Below are 22474 nucleotides of genomic sequence, written 5' to 3'. Positions count from 1 at the left end.
TTCACAAACAAAGAGTTTCTCTAATTGGTTTCACCCCACTGACAAGAAAATGTGGTCAAGTGCCGGAAATTTTGGAGAACATTTGAATTTTTACTGTAGCAAGGTATTGTTTTTCGATGGTATTAAACAATTCAAATAATTTTCGACTGTCGCCCTTTATCGATCCACTTTAATCTATCTCCCCCTAGTTTGTTCCACTGTCAGGTTTTTACCATCAACGACGGTGAATTACGCATTGCATGTCTACGGCATTCATTTTGCGCGCAGAAAGTGGGTTCATATATAACAAAAGCGAGTATGAACAAAAATTCGGAGCACTCGGACGTTGAGAAAGAAGGGAGGGTGTAATGAAGAGAAACTGAGGGAAGGAAGTGGTGGTGTGCGAGCCATTTTTCCATTTTTATGAAGCGCTTCGGCAAACAGAACTGCAAAGCCCCTGCTAACCCAGAGAGAGCCCGTATTTAATATGTGCACTGCCACTGGCCGATTAAGGCCTCTCTTTGACTTTGGATATAATTGAGGTCTCTGGAGAGCCTGCAGAAAAACGAAACAATGAATAGTTCCACCTAACCGCACTAGACTTTATATTACTCCTCCATAGCAAAAAAAAAATATTTTTTAATGAAATTGGAGCTCTCAAACATTTTTTAAGCGCTGGTGGATCTGTAAAGCCTGCGCATAGCCTATTTTATTCCATTTAAAGAGGCTTGATACTATCAAAATGTACTGTATTTTTTTAAAGTGGGTTAAAAGTTAGCATGCTTTTCAAATGGTGAGAGGACTGTTACATTCCTATTGATTTCCTATTTTATTTCAAAACTAACAGTTTTCAAAAAGGTTTCATTTATGCTGTGGGACAGATATCAACGAAAAGAATTGAAATCTACCAAGAAAATGTGCTCAAAGCGCTGCAAATTTTGGAGACAATTTGAATTTTTACTTTAGCAAGGCCCCTTTTGATTAGAACAAATTTTTTATCGATCAATTGCTTATGGCATCCAAGGCAATTCAAATAATTATAAATTTTCGCCCTGAATCATCGGTCCCCTTTAATCTAGATCTGGCGCTAAAATGTTATTAATTAATTAGAAAGTGGTTATTTGATCGGAGCACAGCTCGCCCATTAACGCGAGTTTAATTTGCAACCTTTGGAAACATAACCTGGGAGCTTCCTGGTGATTAAATAGCTTTTCACGCGGCTCATTTCACTCAAAGGCAGGTGCACCCGCTTTCAGTCTTTGTTTCGACTGGGAGCGTCAAGCTCCGACATTATATGAATACGTGCGCGCTTTCAATCCTGTCAGAACAAACGCAATACCAGGGAGAGGCTACGAGTTTGCTTTTGCTGTCGACAAACAATAAGGATATATAAGGGAGCTGCACAAAATTTGTTTTTCTTTTCTTTTTCCATGCTCTCTGCGGTCTTTTGTCTGCATCAATATGGAGGAATGATATTTCTTCTGTGCAGGCGTTCATGCGGCTTGCGTATGCAGTGGAAACTGGGGCAGTAGGAATTTGAGCTGGTAAAATTTCACAGCTTTACTTATATTGGAGCGACCTTTCTATACAAAAAGAATTAAAGTATATAAATTTAGCAAACAAACTTAAAATAATTGCATGTTAATAAAAATTGAAAAAAAATCTGCTCAGTTGGGAATAGTTTTTTAACAATGAGTAGAAAATCAATTTCTAGATAGAGAGGACTTTTATTTTTATACCAAAATAGTGCACTGTTTTCAGATTGCTTTTTGGAGCAATTTAGTTGGTTTTAGATGATTTTTTAAATATTAAATTTGCATAATTTGCTGCGAATGAATTTGATTATGGGAAATACAATTCCAACGCTTTTTTAGAGTCTCTATGAACAAATGATTTGGCTTTGCAATTATATAGCAAAAAATTCAAACTTTCGATTTTTCCAACACTACCATCGCCAAATCTCGGGTTTGAGCGTTCAGGATTACAAAAACTGCTCACCATTCGACTCGTCTCCACCTGCCCTAGATAGCAAATGGGTTTTGGGGGTGATAACCAACCCCAATTTGCCTCGGTAATAAAACTTTCTTTGTAAAAATACGATGAAATTTCTGGTTCTGCTGTTTAAATTTTACTTTTAAACTTTCCACTCTATGTAAATGGTAAAAGGTGATAGTTTGGGGTAGATTTTTATCAATTTAAGAGAGTTGCGATCAGTGTATATGTTTCTGAAAGCGATTTTTATTATTACTGCAATGTATGGGGTGGAAGGGGATGAAAGTTGACCACCCTCAAAATCCATAGGCTATCTAGGGGAGGTCCAGACCAGTCGAACGGTGTGCAGTTTTTGCAATTCTGACTGTTAGAACTCCAGATTTGGTGCTGACGATATTGACAAATATGCATTAATGGTGCATTGATTTGTGCTACTTGCCGCTCTTTTTAATTTCGGATGAGTCGAATAGCCAATTTTCCCCACTCAAGGCTTATATTATTTATTTTTAAAGATATTATCACGCTTTTAAGTCAAGTTTCCTGCTAAACTGAACCAATTAGACGGATTTCAGTCATTTTTAGTCGCTTTTTGACGCGATTTCAAATTTAATTATTCGTTCTTATTTACAGATTTGAAGCTCAGAAACAAAATTTCAACCGTCTAAAATTAACAGCCCGTATTATTTCAAAGTTTAATAAATTTTTTACAATTTAATTCCTGAAATTAGGTCTTTTATTTATATTTCGGTTCCTAAACCGTTTGAGAAAGTCAAACACTTTGCGTGCTATTGATTACAATTTTCCACATGGCGAAGTCTAACATAAGAAGAGTTTGACGGAGAAAACGTGCGAACAATGGCAGCAAGCGCGGGAATAAATTGGGCTGGCAAGAGTTGCGGCCGTGATCACGAGTGCGGCTGCACGAGATAAGCCACGGAGGCGCCTGCGTCCTGAAAGAGCGTTCCTCTTAGGCCTCCGGACCACCACTAACTGGTCTTCAGGACTGTCAGTCATGCTGTATCCACGCTTGCTTTCGTTCTTCATTAGCCTCTCCACAGCGTAAGTGTCAAGGAAATTTATTTGTAATTGCTTTATTATAGTAGGTTAAATGAGTTATTTAGCGCGATTTTAGTTCGATAACAAATACGACACTTTTTTTAATTTTCTACTGGAATTCATGTTGGTAAATTTAGTTTTTATCGTTTCTAATTCGTAAAAATGTTTAAATTTGTAAAAATGAGATGTGCTTGCTAAATATTCATATTTATTTGTCCAAATTTAACGAAGTCTTAATCAATTGTATTAGTTATATTATTCTGAGTGAAAAGGTTTGGTATTCCGTATTTAAATTGTCTTTTAAATAATCTTCCATAGATTGAATACATGCTTTATTCCGTTGTTTAGGTTTATATCTGCGTGAAAAGCACATAATTTGAGTGCGAAAATATAGTGCAACACACACGCCCTTTTGGGATTTGCCTGATGCGTTTTTATTTAATGAGGGATGCAGGTAGAAATGTGTTTCATTAATTGCAAACACGAGCATTGCGTGAGTGCGTGCTGTTATTGTAGGCGAAGAAGTGCTTGTTAACAACAAAATAATTACTCAAGCCTCCGATAATTCGAAGCTCGGATCTTGGTACAAAAAATATCCAATACTATCTGGCCATGAGCAATCACTATCGCAAACAAAAGCAGCTAGGGTGCACATGTATGGGGCGCGGTAATAATTTCCAGTGATGACGAATTAATCCCGCAGCGAGCGGCTGAGTGGATAATCAGCCGCGCGTGACGAATCGCTAAAATATGCAGAAAATTGGAAAAACACGGCGGCGCGCGGCGCGCTGGTTGAAAAGTGCTGACGGCGGACGCTCGAGGGCCCTCAATTACTGATGCATCGATTTCTTGTTTGGGATGCCGCACGTAATAATACTCTCTCTTGAGCGGCAGTCAGCTCAGCTAGTGCATGAACCCAATAATAGAGAGCTTCTTTAACAATGCCGGGCCGCGAGAATAAGTAATAGAGGGTGCATTATCACGGTGTCTCACACCAGACAAAAGGCGGAGCAAAGAGAAAGGAACAGCAGAACGCCTCATGCACCGCGAGCTTAAAGCTAAAATGCTGTTTTGCACCGTGCATAGATACTGAGTTGGAAATAATTGGCGACTTATTTAGGTACTGCTATTCTATCCTGCACGTCCGCCCCTTGCCCGACGGCCACATTGCTCGCGCCGCCGTCCTCCACAGCAGTGGAAATGCGAGTCGTCACGTCTTCAAGAGACAAGTCTCAACACCCTCACCAGTGGCTGTCAGCAAAAACATTTCCATGATTTTAGAAAACCTGTTGAAAAACTATGAAAGTAGCCAGCTTCCAGCACGCAAGAAAGGTAGGATGTACATGCTTTGAATAACAAAAATGGGATATAGCATAATTTAGAAAATAGGGAAAATATACAAATCACGATGAAAAGGTAAGAAAAGGGACAAAATCTAATTAAAACCACGCCACTTCACCCTTCCTACAACACAAATTATGCAAATTATCTCATATAATACCAAATATTCCATAATTGGTTTTAGCATTTCCAGTTAAATTTTTACGAAAACTCAGGAAGGAAATGAAGGTTGCAACTTCACTACACCATCAAGAAGATTTTTATTTTTCCTAATTTGAGTATCATTTATTTTAGAAATTATTTAACTAGAAAAATTACTCAATAAACTATGGAAACTGAACAACAAAATAATTTTTAGTAATTTTTAGCAAATATTTTTAATAGTTTTTGACAAAAGACACCTCCGTAATTTTAAATTCTAAATTTTGAACAAACATCTCGGCAAACTCTGTGAGACACGTTTTAAACGAAATTAAAAATCAAATTTTCGGATTAATCGGTGTGTTATCTTTCCCTAGTGCATCGACATTCGTGTTCACCAATTCAATTTAATACTTAATTACAACATCGAAATTGTTAACAGGCGAGCCAATGATAGTCAAAACCAACATTCTGATTCGCAGCATGGGACCCGTCTCGGAATTGGACATGGCAAGTTGTTGAATTTTGAAATCAATGTCACTTGGCCGACGTATGCAGCGTGTGTGGCGCGTCAGTCACACTGGCTGCGTGTAGTCGTCCAAGTGGCAGGCGGACACGGAAATCCTCTCACCCGGCAATTATTCCTTCTCAAATTTCGGCCTGACGGTCGTGCTGACACGAGGAAATATTTGACACAGGAGTATTCGATGGACTGCTACTTTCGGCAATATTGGACGGATCCGCGGCTCAGCTTTCAGGGACCCATTTCCAGTCTCAGCCTCAACTTTAAGATGCTGGAGCGCATTTGGCGACCCGACACCTACTTCTACAATGGCAAGAACTCGTACGTGCACACGATTACGGTGCCCAACAAGTTGCTGCGGCTTTCGCAGAATGGCGATATTCTTTACTCAATGAGGTACATCTTTTTAACCAAAACGAAACAGGCAAAAATGGTCAAATTTATCAAACAAAATATAGGTTGACTGTGAAGGCAAAGTGTCCTATGGAGCTGCGAAATTTCCCCATGGATCGTCAGTCATGCCCTCTGATCTTGGGAAGCTGTGAGTATGCATATTCAGAAAAATTGCACAATTTTAAAAGTCAGCAGACCAACTTAATGAGATTTCCCATTGCGGACAAGCTGCAAGCCGGCCATATATAACTTCGCGCCGCCCTCGAGAGAAATTACTCGGCAGAAAAATGATTTCCATTTCAAAAGAGCGTGGTTGCAACGCTTTTTGCAGCGTCAAAGAAAAGAGAGGCAGAAAATGTTTCCCGCTCGATTCCTTTCTGAAAGGCACAAGCGTCAAAGAGCGGCTCGTATCAAATAAACGCCATTTTTTGCGGCCAAGTGATTATTAGGAGTGGTCAAACAATGTGATGGGGCGTTTTCGAGGGCGAAATATGTGTTTGTTCACGCCTGGCCCGCCTCGGATAAATTCCAGTCACGAAGCTCGCCGCAGAAATGAACGCCTCTTGTGCTTAATGAACTCTTGAAGTTTGCGCTGCCTTCGCTGTTTTATTTGAATACGAACTATACACACATGCGTCAAGATGGTAAAATTAAAAAATGCGGGCTCAAGTGGGTTACGTCCGAGGGTCTGCGCGTGGCATTTTTTTAAATTCACGATGAGGTAATTGCATTAATTTAGCGTATGCACGCATGTTCAAGTTGAACCTCGAGACTGGGAAAATTTCACAGTTGGTTTGTTTCTCCTTAACTCATTTCTGCAGGGAGTTTAAGTGACGTTTTTTCCTCTTATTTCTTGAATAGACGCATACACCAGCAAGCAGCTCCGATATCAATGGGAGTCGGGAGCCAGCGTCAACTTCGAGCCAGGAATGACTCTTTCCCAGTTTGATTTAATGGGCAGTCCACAAAGAAATTCTACGTACCGTCGACGAGAAGGTACACTTTGTAAACTAGTTTAATTATTCCTGGTAATAATTATTTCCTCTATACATAGGTGAATTCAGCGTGCTTCAAGTCAATTTCAATTTGCAGCGGCACACAGGCTATTTTCTGATCCAGGTTTATGTGCCCTGCATTTTAATTGTGGTGCTCAGTTGGGTTTCCTTCTGGATTCACAGAGAAGCCACTAGCGACCGAGTCGGTTTAGGTAAATCATTTTCTCCTGTCTTACATTCTTTTCATCACATATTATAGGAATCACGACTGTGTTGACGCTGTCGACCATCAGCCTGGACAGCCGCAAAGACTTGCCAAAGGTCAAATACGCCACTGCGCTGGACTGGTTTTTACTGATGAGCTTTTTCTACTGCATCGCCACACTACTGGAATTCGCGGGCGTCCATTATTTTACTAAGGTGAGGTTGTTACACTTCATATTTATATACTAATGTACAATTTCCCCAAGGTTGGCTATGGAGAAATTCCAGTAGACGAGGAAGAGTGGGACGATCTGGAAGGCCCGAAATTTGACGAGTCGGTTATTGTGATGAGCTCAGTCGCATCCGTCGGCTTGATCGAGCAGAGACGTCGTGGATCTCTCATTTGCCCAATTTATAAGGTTGTTAATTTTGTTCATTTGAAAAATAAAAATGAACCCACTCAATTCTCATCGTTAAGGACGGGCCCCTGCAAAGCGAAACTCCGAAAAAGGGCACAATGGAGCGGCACACTCAAACCGAGCGTCGTATCCCCGGATGGAAGCAAATATTTTTCTGCCTGACAGGTATGCATAATGGAGAAAGCTCTAAGGACTTATTAAAAACGTTATTTCGTTTAAAAGGCAACGACAAATTCCGGCGAATGAGGCAAAGAGCAGCAGGACAGCAGCAAGGGCCTGGAGCGATGAACAGCGTCTCTCGAATCGACAAGTTGGCTCGCATTTTATTTCCCGCGTCGTTCTTCATCCTCAATTTCTTGTACTGGCTTGGTTACGTGGCGCTTGCAGACGAATTCAAATGGCGACAGCCTCCGCCGTCCATAATAATGGCAAAATAATGTAATCCATGAATATAGAGCATATCGCGCCGTCAATTTTTTATTTTTTCCCCCGCATCGCCCACTTGTTGCTTAAAGTGGGAATATGTCTGCTTCGATAGGAGAATATGAAATAAAGAGTCTAGCGTTGGTGTTGAATTATTGTTTCGATTTTTATTTCTTCATATCCAAATAATCTCTTTTGCAATAAAAATGAGAGCGAACAGTTGAGCGCAAAAAAGGATAAAGTAGTACGTTTCGTTCTATCAGGCCAGCGGAAATCCTCGAAACCCTCTTGCTCCCGTGTTCTTATTTATTTTTTAATCAAGCGACTGTTTGGTTTGGCTGATGGAGTTTCACTCGAGGGGCTCAATCGGTGTGCACCCGCACCGCCAAAAGAAAAAGAAAACAAATCAAAAGAGTGGCACGAGAAAGGTGATCAGAAGTTGTTGGGAAGGGATTTTACATTTCTTATTCAGTCAACGAAATGGAGAGAAATGTATGCAAAATATAGATATAAGTGAATCGGCCTAGAAAGACTCTTCAGTGAGGAACAATAGGTTAGAAGTCATCCGACGGGAGCATTAATATTTAAATCCTCTAGCACTTGAGGGCAGAGCAAGTGCATGCATATGTATAAATTTTTATGAATTCTCTAGAGGTGAATAGCGAGAGGAAACCGGGCGTCGAAGCCGCTGGCCTGAAAAAAGCGGCCACTTTCATTGGCTGCACTGCGCTGTTTTTCCAACTGTGCATTGCTTGAAGAAAATAATCGAGCGCGCGCCGAGCTGCTCGCGGAAAAAACGGACTGCAAAATAAGAAGGATTACTTCCACCAGGTGTTTTTACGGCCAACGATCTCCAATCGGGCGACTTTTTGCATCCCCCTTCTACACGCTATATATACGCGCGTACGCATATGAATCTTTCACTCGGCCATTCACGAGAGGGACCGCCAAAAAATTACTGCTCTCCTTATAACAGCTCGCCCAATATTGACTTTTGGAATCGGCGCTCCGTTAGATGAAGCCTTTTTCCTTCAAGCAGAACAAAACGAGATATTCCTGCTCGCGTTTCTTTTTGTGCCTTTGACAAATTTTTTGATTCTCATCCAACCAGCAATCCTGACTAGATTTAAAATTTACAACGTTTGCTTACTTGTCTAAAAATTCAAAGTTAAAAATTCCATTACAACTCAACATATGCGTCTAGACGTTCAAGAGATAAGTTTGATTTTCACTTTCGCACATGAACCCTTATTGCATAGCAATCGATTTTCATGAAACATGCATTCACACACCAAGAATAAAATCCAACAATACGGCTTTTACACTCTCTTTTTGTGTACAGATATACGCTTTAAAAATACGAGCACCACCAGATCAAATGTTTAAATATACTAAAGAAGTGTTGCAATTTATTTTTCGACATTGCCAATCGATTCCTGAGGGTTAAATTAGGTTTACAACCGAATCACTCGGTCGACAATTCGACAAGAGGTGCAGAAAATCGGTAGAAATTTAAAAATCGTTACAACAGAAACGAGCCAAGCTGGTTGTTGCTTCCAGGGGCTGTCGCTGTGGCGCTGCTGTCTCGATGTGGCCAATTAGAGAGAACCATCTGCCTTCTCTGATTGGTCCCTAGCGTTCCTGTCAAACCAAAAACCGCCAAAGTAATAATTTTTACGTTTCTACCGATTTCCGGCAGGTCGAATCGAATTGTGGATCCAGTGATGCAAATGCCTTTACTAATCCAACCCTCAGCAATCAATAGTCACTGTCAAAAAATTAAATTCCAGTGCTACTTTAAGGCGTCGTGTCTGAAAAATAATAAAGCACAAAACACGGTTTGATAATTCAAATAAATTGTCCTCCTATTTAAAAAAAAGAAAACATCAAATGAGGTGGTGCGATCGGAGCCTAAATTGCGAATCTACCAGGCGTGTATTTTTCTTTCTTTCTTTCTTTCTCAGTTCTTTATGCGCTCACTTCTGGCCAAGTAAGCGTACCAGTAGAACACGTTTATGCCGAGGAAGCAGAGCGGGAACACGAAGCGCGAGGCGCGGTCGATCTTGGACACAGAGTTGTAGCGCGGCGTGCGTTTCTTTCGACGCCGGCGCTGCGGAGGCGGCCGCGACGGACACGACGCCGAGGACCGACGCCTCCGGGTCAGATTGGGAGCGGGGGCGGACGGCGGGTCCCGCCTCCGCTGGTCCCGCAGCGCGGTCGGGAAGGCGGCAGGCCTCCGTTGCGGCCGCGAGAAGCACAGCCACGGCGGGGGCGGCTCGCGCTGGAGGCAGCTGGGGGCGGACAGCGGAATCACCTCGACGCAAGTGTCTCTGCTTGGAAGCGAATAGTCGTTCAGTGTTTCGTCCTGAAATGAGGAGAGACACAAATCTATTTTGAAAATTATTGAATTTGAAATAATGTATAAGAAATGCTTGAAATTTAATGGTCTGCAATGCCAAAAGATGCATATTTAGACAGCCCAAAACTTTTAAAATTAAAATATATATTATTTGGAATTTTCAAAATATGATTAATTATAGAGTTTTTCCATTTTTCTTCATCTTTTCTGTTTTTAAGATTCAGAGGGTCAAAAGTTGAAAAATGGGTGTTTTTTAGTTCAGATGGATCACTCTTGAGGTCAGACAAGACCATCAGAACAGGGTAAAAATCGAGCCCTGGCTTCAGGGTAGCCCTCAAGCGATCGATATCATTCAAATTTCATTATTTGTAGCTTTTTAACCGGCATCTGTGGTCTCTATATTAGTTTGATTTGCAAGAACTGCTCACCATTAGGGATTTCAAAGTTGATAACTTTCAGAATATGTGGTATTAAACCCTTTGGAAGCCATCAGGGTTATCAAGAACAAGATTATGGGCGCTTTAGGTCGTTTCCTGAGCACCTTGAAGGATTAAAAAAATTAAGAGTCATCAACAGAGCTCACAGGTGTAGGTTAAATGGCTACAAATGTGATTTAAATTTAATCAATCGTTATATGCCTACCCTGACGCCAGGGTTCGATTTATAACCTGTGTTCCGATGGTCCTTTTATGTTTTGGTCACTCTGCAAATGGAAGTCAGACTTACTTGTGAGGAATGTGCATTGTCCGTGTCCCAAGCGTCACTGTCGGAAGAATCCGAGTCTGAGGTGAACTCTGAGCTGAAGTAAACTTCACCAGATCCATACTTCGTGAAGTAATGCACCACTGCAAACTGCCGATTGTTTGTGTGTAGCAATCGATTTTGTTTTTCTTAAATATAAAAAGTCACCTGAATTATAGTGGCGAAAATAAAGGCGAACGAGAGAAAAACAAAGAAATCGAGGGCAGTGGGATAAGCCACCTTTGGAAGGTCAGTGCGGGCTTCTAATCCGAGGAACGTCATTGTCAAGACAGTGGTTATACCTGGAATGAGATGCGTTAGTATTGGCAGACTGTGTTGAACGCCTGCAAAAGGCAGAGGTAGGCAACGCGCGCTGCATGAGCTGCACACAGGTTGCAGATACGTGATGGATTTTTTATAGAGGTCTCAGCCGCGAGATTTTAGGCGTCGACTGGCTATTTTTACCGGCGGCTGGCGCGGCTGACATTATTTTAAGCGTGAATTTTGATGGTGCTTAACGGTCCGAAGGGCCGCAAGACATTTTTTTCTACTGCACTTTTTAATTTTTTGCCGTTTTTCACCAACGCCTGGCTGAGACCTCTAATTTTCATTTTTTCGGATTACCTAGCGAAACTCTGTCGGCAGTGGCTTCTCTATTGAGCCAAAAGGAAACCCAGCTGAGCACCACGAGCAGGATGCAGGGGCCGTAGACTTGAATTAAAAAGTTTCCCATGTGCCTTTGGAGGTGGAAGCTCACGAGCAGCATCGAATACTCTCCTGAAAAGAAGCGGCGTATTAGCATCTGTTTGGTTTGCAGCACATTCAACGCCTTCGTTTTACCTGCTTTGACAATGTCAGTCTGATTTGCTGCTGGAGTGGCAATTAGGTCAAATTGGGATAGCTTCATGTCTTCTGCAATGGACACTTTCCGGGCCGAGTTCCATTGGTACAACACGTCCTGCGTCGTGTACCCAACTGAAAAGAATTCATATTGAATAGAGAGCATAGTACTTGCAATGTGGGTCATGCATTTAGTCGGCGTCTGCTTAACTCGGCTTTCAGTTTTGAACGAGGAGAGAAATGCTGGAGCGCTATTTCAACGGAAGAAACAGCCAGGATTTTTTTTATTGTTATCAAATCGTGGCGCAGCGGTGGAAAAATCGCGCACTGAAAATCAACCTGATCAAATTCTTGTAGTGCGTGCATGTATGATGAAACACGCAAATTGATTCTTATTTTGCGCGACTCAATGAATTGGACTCGATTGAATTGGATCTGGAGCTTTAAAAAGGTCGCTCGACGCAGCCACGGGCACTTCACCGCTGAGCAAACGAATATTCGCCTGCTGATTTATGATTTATGACTTTTCCCCTGACATTGCGATGTGTTTTCAACTCCATTGAACAACGGTCTCTCTCTCTCTCTCTCTCTCTCTCTCCTGTTTTTCTCGTCACGTGTCAGCGGTCTCTGGAGCAGTATGGTCGCGCTTGCGGGCCAGCAGAGAGTGCCCATTTTGCCATTTGACGTAAAATATTCATGCGTCGGAGATTTTGACTTTTTCCCAGCTACAGCCAAGCGAGAAACGCAACAGCTTTTTAAAATTTTTATGCACGTCTATTTCCAAATGAAGACTGAAGTCTAATCTAAAAAATAAATTAAAGTAATATATATTTTAAATCCTGAGTGTGCGAAATTAGAACATTTTCCTAAACTAAATGTGGGCCAAATCTTGGCATGGGTCATCAGATCTTGGTGAAATTTGGTAGGGGCGTTGCCTTAGTAAACACATAGCGTACCTGAAAATATCAGCTAAAAATTTCAAGAATTGTCTATTTTACTGGGGCTCAAATAGTTGGCCCTTTTAAAAAAATGCCTTTTTTCGGGCAAAAGTAACAAAGCAAATAAAAGAGTGCTCAAAAAAATTTTGCGGTGACCAATTTTGTCTTGCTAAAAAAATCAGCCATATTAAGGGAATGAAAAATCAAAACTTTTAAATTGCCAAAGTTTTCCTCAATCTCAAAAAAACTTCTTCTATTTCGAGATAAATAAGTTTGGGATAATTTCGTGAATATTATAAGCATTTCTGAGGTTTTGTAACCCACCCTCTTTTCGTGAAAGGGAGGTTCTGGGGGTCGGTTTTGGGGGGTTTATTCAACCGGACCAAAATTTGATGTTTTCGGTGTTGATTTATATAGTTTTCAACCTTCAGTAATTCTAATCTGGCATTCATTTTCGTGCATTGCTTGAAAATTTTCAATAAAATACATAAAAAGTCAATGCAGCTCTGTTTGACAAAATAACTAAAAAAATCAGCTTTTAATTTTGATGCAATTATTGGCAATCAGCGCTCCGAATAATTTCACCATACTGTTGAAAAATCACAGTGCGCGTGAAGTTCGTGAATTTTACGTGACAAAGGGGATGCTATGCTTCAAATAACAGGGCATAACAGGCACTCTCCCTGTCCGTTCAGTCGCGTGGCAAACACGATTGATTGACAAGCAAGCAAACACACTCACAACTGCCGAACTTGAGCGGGCATCTCTGTGTATCCATGGGAAAATTCTCTAGGTTCATCGGGCATCCTGCTTTTATTGTTAACCTGAAAAAAACATAACAAATATTAAAAACCTCATTTTCATAAAACAAAACATGAAAATAAGTTGCTGAGGGTGCACTAAAATTTTGAGTATTCCACAAAGAAAATGCGTTGATGCAAAAAGACGCATCGAGCCTGAAGCAGCACCTGGTGAAGGCGTAAAAGGGCCGGCTTTCCGGTTGGATGGGCCAATTAGGTGTCATCTCGAGCGGTCCCTGCATTATTTAAGAGGCGCTCTTTTTGAGCCACCCTTCAAAATGACGACAAAGAGTCATTGTGACGTCACGATGTTGGAATCAATGCACGGGAGCTCGAGAAGAAGAATAAGTATAGAGGCACACACACACACACACACACAGCCACGGCGGTGGCGGCGGCGGCCGTGGCAGAAAAAGAAGACAGCGCGCGGCGTGTCTGCATTCTGAGTGGGTGCCATTTCCGTTCAGCAGGATCACAGCCGCTGATCGCATTTCGACAGATAAACACGCCGTTCCCGTGTGCTTGCCATATACATTCTATTCCTAAACCGATTTCGTCGACCGTAAAATCTCTTTCTTTCTCTTTCGCGCTTGACTCTGACAGATTTTTATCAAGCGATGGATAATTAAATGGTGGAATGTCACGGGACAAAGGACAAAACTGGAATGAGGTCAAGCAAAATGTACAAAGTCAATTCATACTATAGAAGCTTGCGTCATAAAAATTTTCTACAAATTATTCAATTTACGGGACCGTTTTGGAAATCTTTGAAACTAAGTATATCACCGTGATGCAATTTAAAAAAAAGTTGAGCTTTGGATTCCTCTCGCCGATCCCGATAGTGCCAACACAAAATTTTATGTCCTAAGGTGAAGGCAAAAAGTCTCTAGTGTTAATTTTGGTTTATAATTTTTATATCTTTGAAATGAGTTAAGGATTGTGAAATATCGAAAATAAGCTTTTTAGTTATCTCATGACATTTGTGAGTGTGTGTGTAAATTCCAGAGTAGTGTTCTTCTATTTTTATAAATTGCACTAAAATAAACTCGAAGTTTTGAAATTTTTCTTGTTTTGCAAATATTGTCAACTCCAAATCTCGGGTTCTAACCATCAAAATTGCAAAAAACTGCACACCATTAGACTCGTTTTGACCTTCCCTTACTAGCTAAAGGGGGTGTTTGAATTACAACGGAATTATTAACTAGGATCTAATTCGATTGTGTGCCTTTACAGTAGTTACTATAGATTTTCAGCAGCAAGTACAACAATAATATGGCTGCTCTACATATTCCCCCCATAATTTTCTCTCGTTTTATTTGTTAAAATATATGAGTAGAGCGTAATCCGCAAATAGCGCTGTCTAATGAGAACAAGCGATCGATAAAATCGAGAATCTTTCCACTAGAAGTTGCGATTAAGAGTGTGCAAGCAATAAAAGTTGGACTGCTTAGCTCTAGGAAAGTAATTTCCAAGAGAGTTTCTGCAAATAAACACCGCGTGCCTTCTTCCAATGGAGCGTTTGATTGTATTTACCCTTCAAAGTGATTTTCATCGTTAAATGAAACGGAATTTTTGCTTCTTTGAAGTAGGAAACAACTTGTTAAATGTTAGTAGAACATTTTTTTTCTGACCATAAAAGGAAATAAAATAATGGCTCCGAGCACAGCCGTGCAGGATTTTTACACACGGCGGCGGGCAGAAAATCAGGTCACTCAATTAGCCGCATCGATTTTCACTTTTCAGTCTGCTTAGGCAGCATCTTGCTGTCGAGAGTCTCTCCGATCCCCAACGCACACAGCCAAATAAAAAGCAAAAACAGCCGGATTGCTCGGCTTTTGGTCTTTATACAGTCTGGCGCGCGCGAGTGTAATCAGAACTGATGCGTGCAATAAACCTTTCGCCAAATAGAGAATATGCCGCGCCGCGCGAATATTTGCTTGTTTGTCGGCTGCTCTTCGCTAGCCGAACGAGAAAATTCGACGGCGATCAGTCGAGCCGGAGGAAAGAAAAAGAATGGAGAGCAGGCAAGAGGAAGTTTGTGGTGTTTGCTCAAATGAGTCTGTTAAGATTTGATGAATTCCACCCCCTCTCGAAGCTTAATTTCCTACTCCCTCTCTTATGGCATGTAGAGTGCTCTGACGACGAGAGAGCAGAGTGCGCGGCATCGCTCCTATCTTTTCAATTTTGCCCCGGCTAATCCACAGATATTGAGTTCACTCGAGAGCAAATTATAATGCAAATCTTTCCTCGTGCATTCCTTCCCTTTCAAGCTGCATTTTCTATTCCGACGCTTCCCCACTCGTCACGTGCGATTTTCAACCGTATTCAATTTCGTACCGGGATGAGTAGAGCACTCTGCCATCCTGATAGAGCCGCACGAATTTGTTTGGTGTGGTGATGGTGTGGAGGTAAGATTGTTTCCCATTGTAGAAATAGGTGTCCGGCTTCCAGATGCGTTTCAACATCGAGATGCTGAGTGCCAATGTCTCTTTGCTGCCTTTGAATGCCAATCGCCGATCAACCCATGTTTGTCTGAAGTAGCAGTCCATTGAATATGTCTGCAAAAAAATAAAATCACCTGCATTAAAATTGGAATTGGAAAATCAAATCACTCGGTCGACGTGCCGAAAATTGCAGGAAACGCATGTATAAAAACCGTTACTTTTGACGATAAGTGCGACAGTTAGCAAAGGAGATTATTGGTTTTTTGATTGGCTCGCAGCCAGACCGAGACGGCAGCGCCACAGCGAGTCAAATGACAAGGCTGACAATGAGTTTTTGCTTGTGCTGGCTGTCACAGTGGCGCTGGTGTCTCGCAAAAACCACTCCTTTCTCTGATTGGTCACTGGCGTTGTGTTTTTGTTAGGCCTTTGCTAGGTTCTGACCAAAAAACCACCAACATAACGGATTTTTCGATTTACTGATTTTCGGAACATTTGTGTCAATTTGTTGGTCGAGTGATTCGGTTGCTTAACCTAATTTGACCATCGAAATTTGATTTACACTGCCAAAAATGAAATTGCAAAGGTATGTAAATACACACAAAGTTTTGCTGTGAGATGTTTTGAAATTAGAGTAAAATTTCCGGAACTAGTGATTGACTACCATATTTAAATCAAGTGTTGGAAACGTGGATTCGTGGAAGAGGAAAATTAAATGCAATGAAACAGTTTTCCTCCTAACTCTGTTAAACGCTCATGTTTCTTACTGGAGCAACAGGTCCTTAGTCCTTAATTAATGGACTTAGTGAGTGGAGCAGAAACAAAGTGTCGCTTTAATTCCCTGTCAAAATCGGAGCAAAATGTTTTTTTGGTATTTGGACAGTGGAAAACCCTACCCAAGTAATTCTTGTGAATCAATCCGTTAAAAGGATCTCATTAAATTGAGAACTTGTTTTTAACCTACTTTTCTCTCTGAAGAGACTTTGAATTGCAATCAAAATTGAGACTTCTGCTCTAATGAGAGCCTTCTTGGTATGCTGTAATTATGCTCAGAAATGAGAAAATTATCCGCGGGCGACAAATCACGTTCATGCTGCTGCAAAGAGTTACTACAACTTTTGTTTCTGCTTCACAACGTCTGCGACGACGTCACAAATGAGATGCGCGCGAGAGGTATGATTAGAAAACGCTTTCTGCCGGGGTGAAAGAAGAACTTTTGAATCGGTCCCACACGTACGTCGTCTGCATGATTTTAAAGCCGCTCAGGAAGCAGGTATAGGCAAGTTGCCGTGAATATGTGTGTAATTGCACTCACGAATTTCACCCTGAAAAAAGCTTTGCGCGCGAGAGAGCTAACTTTATTCATTAAAAACCAATTTGCGAGCAAAATGTTTTTTGGCCAGATTAACTGCTGAATTGACGTCTGCGGACGAGCGAGTGAGTGAAAGAAAGGGAGAAGGGTGGCTGCTGCTTGCGAGTGACATGTCAAGGGGGTGGTTTGGAGTCGGCAGTCGGCACACACTCACCATGTCGACCTCTGAGATGGGCCCCATGCTGCGCACTACCATGTCCACCTCCACAACCGCCGGCGGACCTGAAAGCAAATTTCCACGAACGCTCACTAAAACTTTTTGTTTGACTCACTACATCCACTTAAGCAGCCGGCTCGAACGCTTTTCGAAAGTTTTTCCACGGAGCAAAAGCAGGGAAGTAAATTTATTTTATGATCCCGATATTTCCGACAGCTAAATTATTTCCCCTCCATGCACGACTGTTTCAAGTTTAAAACCCAGCCCGGCTGAGAATTCTAATGCATAAATGTTAAATTAAAAAATAAAAATGAATTTTCCTTACTCCGTATGATTAAAACATCACGCAAACAAGAACAAGGACATTGAATTGCAAAGCACGCATGCACAGAGTTTTCCCTCCATTCAGAGTTGGGAGGCATGCGAAAGCGAAAACACTCTCCGACTCGCTACTTGGTGCCTTCTCGGCATGCGTGAATGGATTCACGAGACAATTGTGTTGCGTGTCAATCAGAGATCTCATTGAATTCGTCTTTGAAGTGTTGGGAGCTTTGCAAACGGGTCACTGTGCCAATGTGGCGAAAATGACGAGTATGCCGAGGAAAGTGCTCCTGTTCCTTTTAATAGTCTCATTAATATATCTTTTTATGGAAAAAGCTCTTGGAAAAGAGTGCGGTGGAAAAAAGCGCGTTACGCCGCCGCCATTATTCGCACCTTGCGGCTCCAATAAGTACGACGCGAGAGCGGACGGCGACAAATCCATAACAAAGCTCATAACACATAATAATGATGATAAAAATGCGGCCAGGCCGAGCTCTCGAGACGGCCCCGGGTGCTGTTGGGGCCCCGCACACAAAAGACCGCTGCTGGCTCTCTCTCGCTCTCTCTCTCTCTCTCTCTCCAAAAGTGAAACGCAGCCAAAATTCAGAAAATGCGATCTCTCGCCTCTGCGCAGTCTATCTCGGCAGAGCAAAAGTGATACAAGAGAGACGGCTGCTTTTGCAACGCATCATTTTATATATGTATTTAGTGCCTGTTCGCTCACTCGCCAGCTACTTTTCCGCTTGGACTGAATTTCCTTTTTAGACAAGGGCTGAAAAATTATTATCAATGGAGGAGGGTGCGTGTTTGATTGGATTACACACCGAGAGAACGGTCTTTTGTCGCGAAAAATGGAGGGGAAAAGCGTTTAGAACAAAAGAATGCATGTGAATAGGTAATAAGTAGACTTTTTCGGAATATTTAGATTATTTTTTAGTGAATTCACCAGTTGGGTAAGCCGCCAACAGATGGCGCCAGTGGTTTCTTTAGATTTTAATGAATTTCCCGCTGTGATTTAAGACTAAAACCTGCTGCTGTGCATTCTGCTTCTAGAATTATGTCTTCAGACGTGCTGGAAACAAAAATCAGTCCAGCCATTCACCGTAGAAACGACGAAAAAGATTTTTTTATTTAAAAAAAAATAGTGGTTTCACGATTCTACAGCGATTGGCTCAACCGATTTTGGTTTTCACTCGTCAAAAGAACACATATTACGTGAAGAATGCTCAGTGGCAGCACTGAGTCTGAAATCGCAGCGGAAGTTCCTTAAAAATCGTAATTCTACGGTGGCACCATCTATCGGCGGCTACGAACACTAAGGATGGATTATAGACAGTTTCTGAACTGATTTAGACGGGTTTTTACGAAAAAACAGTTTCTTCAAATTTTCAAACGTACGGAAAATTAAAAGCAGATTATGTGGATGCTAAATCACAATCAAGTTCAAAACCGACTCTCTGCCTTTGTTAAAGTTTCCAACTCTGGTTTTATGCCTATTTCTTATCAGCTATTTTTGCATTCGTCTCCATATAGATAACAACAAGTTCGATAAAAACAGCTTAGTAAACGCAACTTCAAAACTTTTGTCATTGCACAGGTGCGAGAGCCATAGGGAGAGAGAGCATGCCACCGCTACAGTTACACATAAGCGGCTTTGCTTGGGCACGAGTACGACCACCACGAGACAGTTTTAACTTTTTATATGCGGTGCAATACACCGATTCTAGACTTTTGCACGCCACCCTTCACTGCGTGCTCTCTCCTGACTCGATCTCGAGCATTTTTCAATCTCTTTTTTTATACTGAATTGCAATAAAATGTGACTTTTTACACGTTCTTTGAACAGCAATATGTGGAAATGTACATGGGTGGAAATATCACGCCCAACGCCAGATTTGAATCTCTATATAGTCTGTTTTATCTGATCAAAAATTTATTTCTTTGTTCTGTTCATAGTGCATTGGGAAAATTGCTTTTCAAAAGCTCGAGAAAGGGAATCTTTTCAGCTTTATATTCAAAACGGCTATCATATATGAGTGTCTATTCTGGAAAAGGCGTTTTCCAATCCTCCTCAAAAGAGCAAAAGTAGTGCACGGTCACGAAGAGCAAGTGCAGCAGGGAAAGCTGCATGAAAGAGACTGTCTGTGAAGTGCTAATTGACCAAATCAAAGGAGCAAAAATGCGGCGGTGCGGTGTATCAGCCAGTGAGCCAGCAGCGCCCCACATTCCGTGGCAAATTGATCGACACGCGACGGGGTAAAAAATTGCTACTCACCTCCAAAGTCAGGCCGCACGCTGTTATCGTATCCCCTGAGCAAGTTGTCTAGCAGTTCAGAGACGTTCCTGTGCGGGTTGCTCTTGCCCGACTCGCAGCTGAAAGTTTTTGCCTCTCGTTAGCGGCGGGCGGGAAAAAGAGCAAGCAGTAATGTGTTTGTTGGGCCCGAAAGGCCGGGTGCGCGGCTAAGCAGTCTGGCCCTCGAGACCGGCTTATCCCAGATCATTTGACTTTCATTCATGCACACGCCGTCAAATATTCAGCTCGGCTGAAAAAGCAGGTAAACTGTGTGTGTGTGTGCATGCGAGTCGCGCGCGATACCAAGTGAGTGAGTGAGCTTCGCGCCCGTTTTAACCCAAACAAAGCCGAAATCGGGATTCGGCGGCATGGGGGAGGCAACAAGAAATCGATCGGCGTACTCGAGTTTGCATATTCACGTCGATATCTGCTTGAAAATCTGGTAAATGAAAGGGATATTTCAAAGAGCCCGTCGTTATACATACATGTATATATTTTTATTTTTCAGCCGTGGTGAGCGCGCCTGCCTGCACACGCCGCTCAAAATGGGATCGGTGACCGGCAGACAATGAGATCAAAAGCGACTCTATGATTTGCAGTCACGTCTGCTGGGCGGATTCACTTTTTGTTCTTGCCGCTCTGCCGTGTATAATGTGCTCACGTCCCCAACCAGCGGCCCCAGAGTTGAAAGATACACGGCAATAAATCTAATGCGGCGTAATAATAATTCTGATTATCCGCGGCAGCAGCAGCAGCCCCGCCGAGAGACGCCACTCCGCCTTAATTAAGCACTTTTCTTTTTCTTTTGCCGGGGCCGTCCGCGCCGTCCGCGGGGAATCGCATTATTTTTCTTGCGAAAATCTTCATCAACGTCGACGCTCTGTCGCGCCGACCGCCTCTCAAAGAAATCAATTCGCTTTCGCGTGTCGCCGCCTGTTCGTTCGCTTGCTCGCTCGCGTTACAAATTACGTCGTTTCCCCAAATTTGGGTAGTTAATTATCTGGAAACCACCCATCATCTGAACCCATAGAGTGTATTTAATCCGATTTGAAATTTGACAGGTTTCAATTGCGATAAAAGCTTTACTTTCTGGTGCTCTAAAGCTTAAAGGTACTTTACCGCCCTAAAATCGTTTTCAAGATCATTCTTATTATCATGGCTATGAAACTTTGTTCATTTTCTCAATTATGAAAGTTTGCTTTCGAGTCTTTTAAATTTGCAGGTCATAGAGACAAGCTTCTCTAGGGGAGATCATGAAGAGTGTGCAGTTTTTGTAATTCTGCGATGGTTTGTTGATAAACATGATTTTCTTTTAGAGACCTGAATAATTAAAAAAAATCAGTGTGACATCTAAATCTGGGGTTCCAATTGCAAAATCTGCATACCACTCGACTCGTCTTCACGTTCCATAATGTACTGAAGTGGTTTAAAGGTAATAAACCGTCTACCCCGTTGCGCAATGAGGTGCAAAAAATGCAAAATTTTACGTTTTTCGGGTGAAAAAAAGAGTTGAAGACCCTTAAACTACTTAGGCTATATAGGGGAGGTTGAGAATAGTCTATAGGGGTGCGGTTTTCAAAAATCCGACAGTTAGAAGCTTAGAATTGGGCGCGCAAACCTTTTTTAAAATTCCGAAAAAATATAAAAGTAGTTTTTTTTTTCAAGGAAAACCCCATTCCAGATTTTGACTAATCTGACTTATTTTTTGCACTCTACAAGATGGCAAAATCCAAATTAAAAAATTGCAATAAATTATTTTGATGAAGATGACATTTAATAGACACCAAAGTGTACAACAAAAAAAAGACAAAAAAATCAGTTCACTTTGTGGATGCTTTCGCAGCTAGAGACAGAGTCTGTTGGTTTTATCACAGTCGAGAAAATGGCAAAAAATTAATCTGTTTATCACACTCGCCTCACTGGTGCTAGAGTGAACGATAGATCACTTTTTTACAAATCAAATAGTGAAAACCGTTATTTCTCGTGAACTTGATGTCTGTCGTCATACAAAGGCCCTATTCCAACTTTGATTGACCATAGCAGGAGTGTGGAGAAATGCTGGGTTGATTTCAGTAGCCCTAAACCGCTGGCTAGCCGTAAAATCATTAAATCTTTTAAGTCTCAGGCAGTGAAAAACGTGGAAGCAATAACTCATTTACAAAAACGTCTGTGTCTGTCAATTTTGTACGTCAGCCTGGATTTCATTAATTTTAAACGGATAAAGAGTATTTGAGGAATCGTGATTTGGAGGTTTCTAGTTTGTGGAAAGGGGAAATAAATTAATTTTCTAACCCCAGTCCGAAAAATCGATTTTAGTGGTCTTTGGGGTCAACTGGAAAGTTGTTAAAATTGACGAGACAATATCAGCAGTGTCCGAATTTTTGGAGTTAACATTAAATTCAAAACACACCGTTAAAACCCACAAGTATGGGAAAGTTTGGGTTTTCTCAATCGTAATATGGTCTAGTTTAAGTAGAAAAATCATTCAGATCGTAAGATCCCTGCCAGAACTAACCTTTCCTGCACATTTTATAACGTTCTTGTGATTGTCTGCTTTTCCACTCAAGGCATAATTGTGTACGTCCTTAAATCTCTTCCATTAGACTACTACTTACTGCCCAGATATCCATTAAAAGCATTAAGAAATTATTGCTACAGCCTGCTCTATTTATACGCTTCGAAGGACGGATCTTCAACTGACAATCATCGTTCAGTTTCAAAGTTCATAAAGAGTTGGGATTGATCG

At 41.6% G+C, this 22474-nt stretch overlaps 2 protein-coding genes across 3 annotated transcripts in view; one reads left to right on the top strand and one right to left on the bottom strand.

The window, feature by feature from the left end:
* The first annotated feature begins 2816 nt into the window (after nucleotides 1-2816).
* On the top strand, nucleotides 2817-7609 carry LOC135946266 (gamma-aminobutyric acid receptor subunit alpha-6-like). The gene is made up of 11 exons (XM_065494412.1): nucleotides 2817-3030; nucleotides 4148-4359; nucleotides 4952-5019; nucleotides 5208-5428; nucleotides 5491-5573; nucleotides 6287-6421; nucleotides 6480-6632; nucleotides 6680-6840; nucleotides 6891-7043; nucleotides 7103-7208; nucleotides 7266-7609. The coding sequence occupies exons 1-11, from the start codon at nucleotides 2984-2986 to the stop codon at nucleotides 7478-7480; spliced, it is 1554 nt and encodes a 517-aa protein (XP_065350484.1). The 5' UTR covers nucleotides 2817-2983; the 3' UTR covers nucleotides 7481-7609.
* The window catches only part of Grd (Glycine receptor), a 29617-nt gene continuing 14750 nt past the window's right edge, over nucleotides 7608-22474 (bottom strand). The window contains exons 3-11 of one of the 2 annotated variants that reach the window (XM_065494415.1): nucleotides 19711-19808; nucleotides 17112-17179; nucleotides 15482-15702; nucleotides 13086-13168; nucleotides 11407-11541; nucleotides 11191-11343; nucleotides 10735-10868; nucleotides 10552-10677; nucleotides 7608-9831 (exon numbers count right to left, since the gene is read on the bottom strand). In XM_065494415.1, the coding sequence (XP_065350487.1) occupies nucleotides 9427-9831; nucleotides 10552-10677; nucleotides 10735-10868; nucleotides 11191-11343; nucleotides 11407-11541; nucleotides 13086-13168; nucleotides 15482-15702; nucleotides 17112-17179; nucleotides 19711-19808 (1423 nt within the window). In that variant the 3' untranslated portion in view covers nucleotides 7608-9426. Of the gene's footprint in view, nucleotides 9832-10551; nucleotides 10678-10734; nucleotides 10869-11190; nucleotides 11542-13085; nucleotides 13169-15481; nucleotides 15703-17111; nucleotides 17180-19710; nucleotides 19809-22474 lie in introns of both variants that reach the window. The other variant, XM_065494413.1, reaches the window with a different exon arrangement.

The sequence above is a fragment of the Cloeon dipterum genome, chromosome X, assembly GCF_949628265.1.
Source record: "Cloeon dipterum chromosome X, ieCloDipt1.1, whole genome shotgun sequence".
Classification (NCBI taxonomy): domain Eukaryota; kingdom Metazoa; phylum Arthropoda; class Insecta; order Ephemeroptera; family Baetidae; genus Cloeon; species Cloeon dipterum.
Note: the sequence above shows the minus strand (reverse complement) of the source record. Positions and strands in the feature narration are given on the sequence as shown.

Excerpts from the sequence above, each read along its gene's own strand:
- LOC135946266 (XM_065494412.1), top strand. The coding sequence starts at position 2,984 with ATGCTGTATCCACGCTTGCTTTCGTTCTTCATTAGCCTCTCCACAGC. Across the intron at positions 4,360-4,951 it reads GCTTCCAGCACGCAAGAAAG|GCGAGCCAATGATAGTCAAA; the intron begins GTAGGATGTACA and ends AATTGTTAACAG. Across the intron at positions 6,633-6,679 it reads TAGCGACCGAGTCGGTTTAG|GAATCACGACTGTGTTGACG; the intron begins GTAAATCATTTT and ends CACATATTATAG.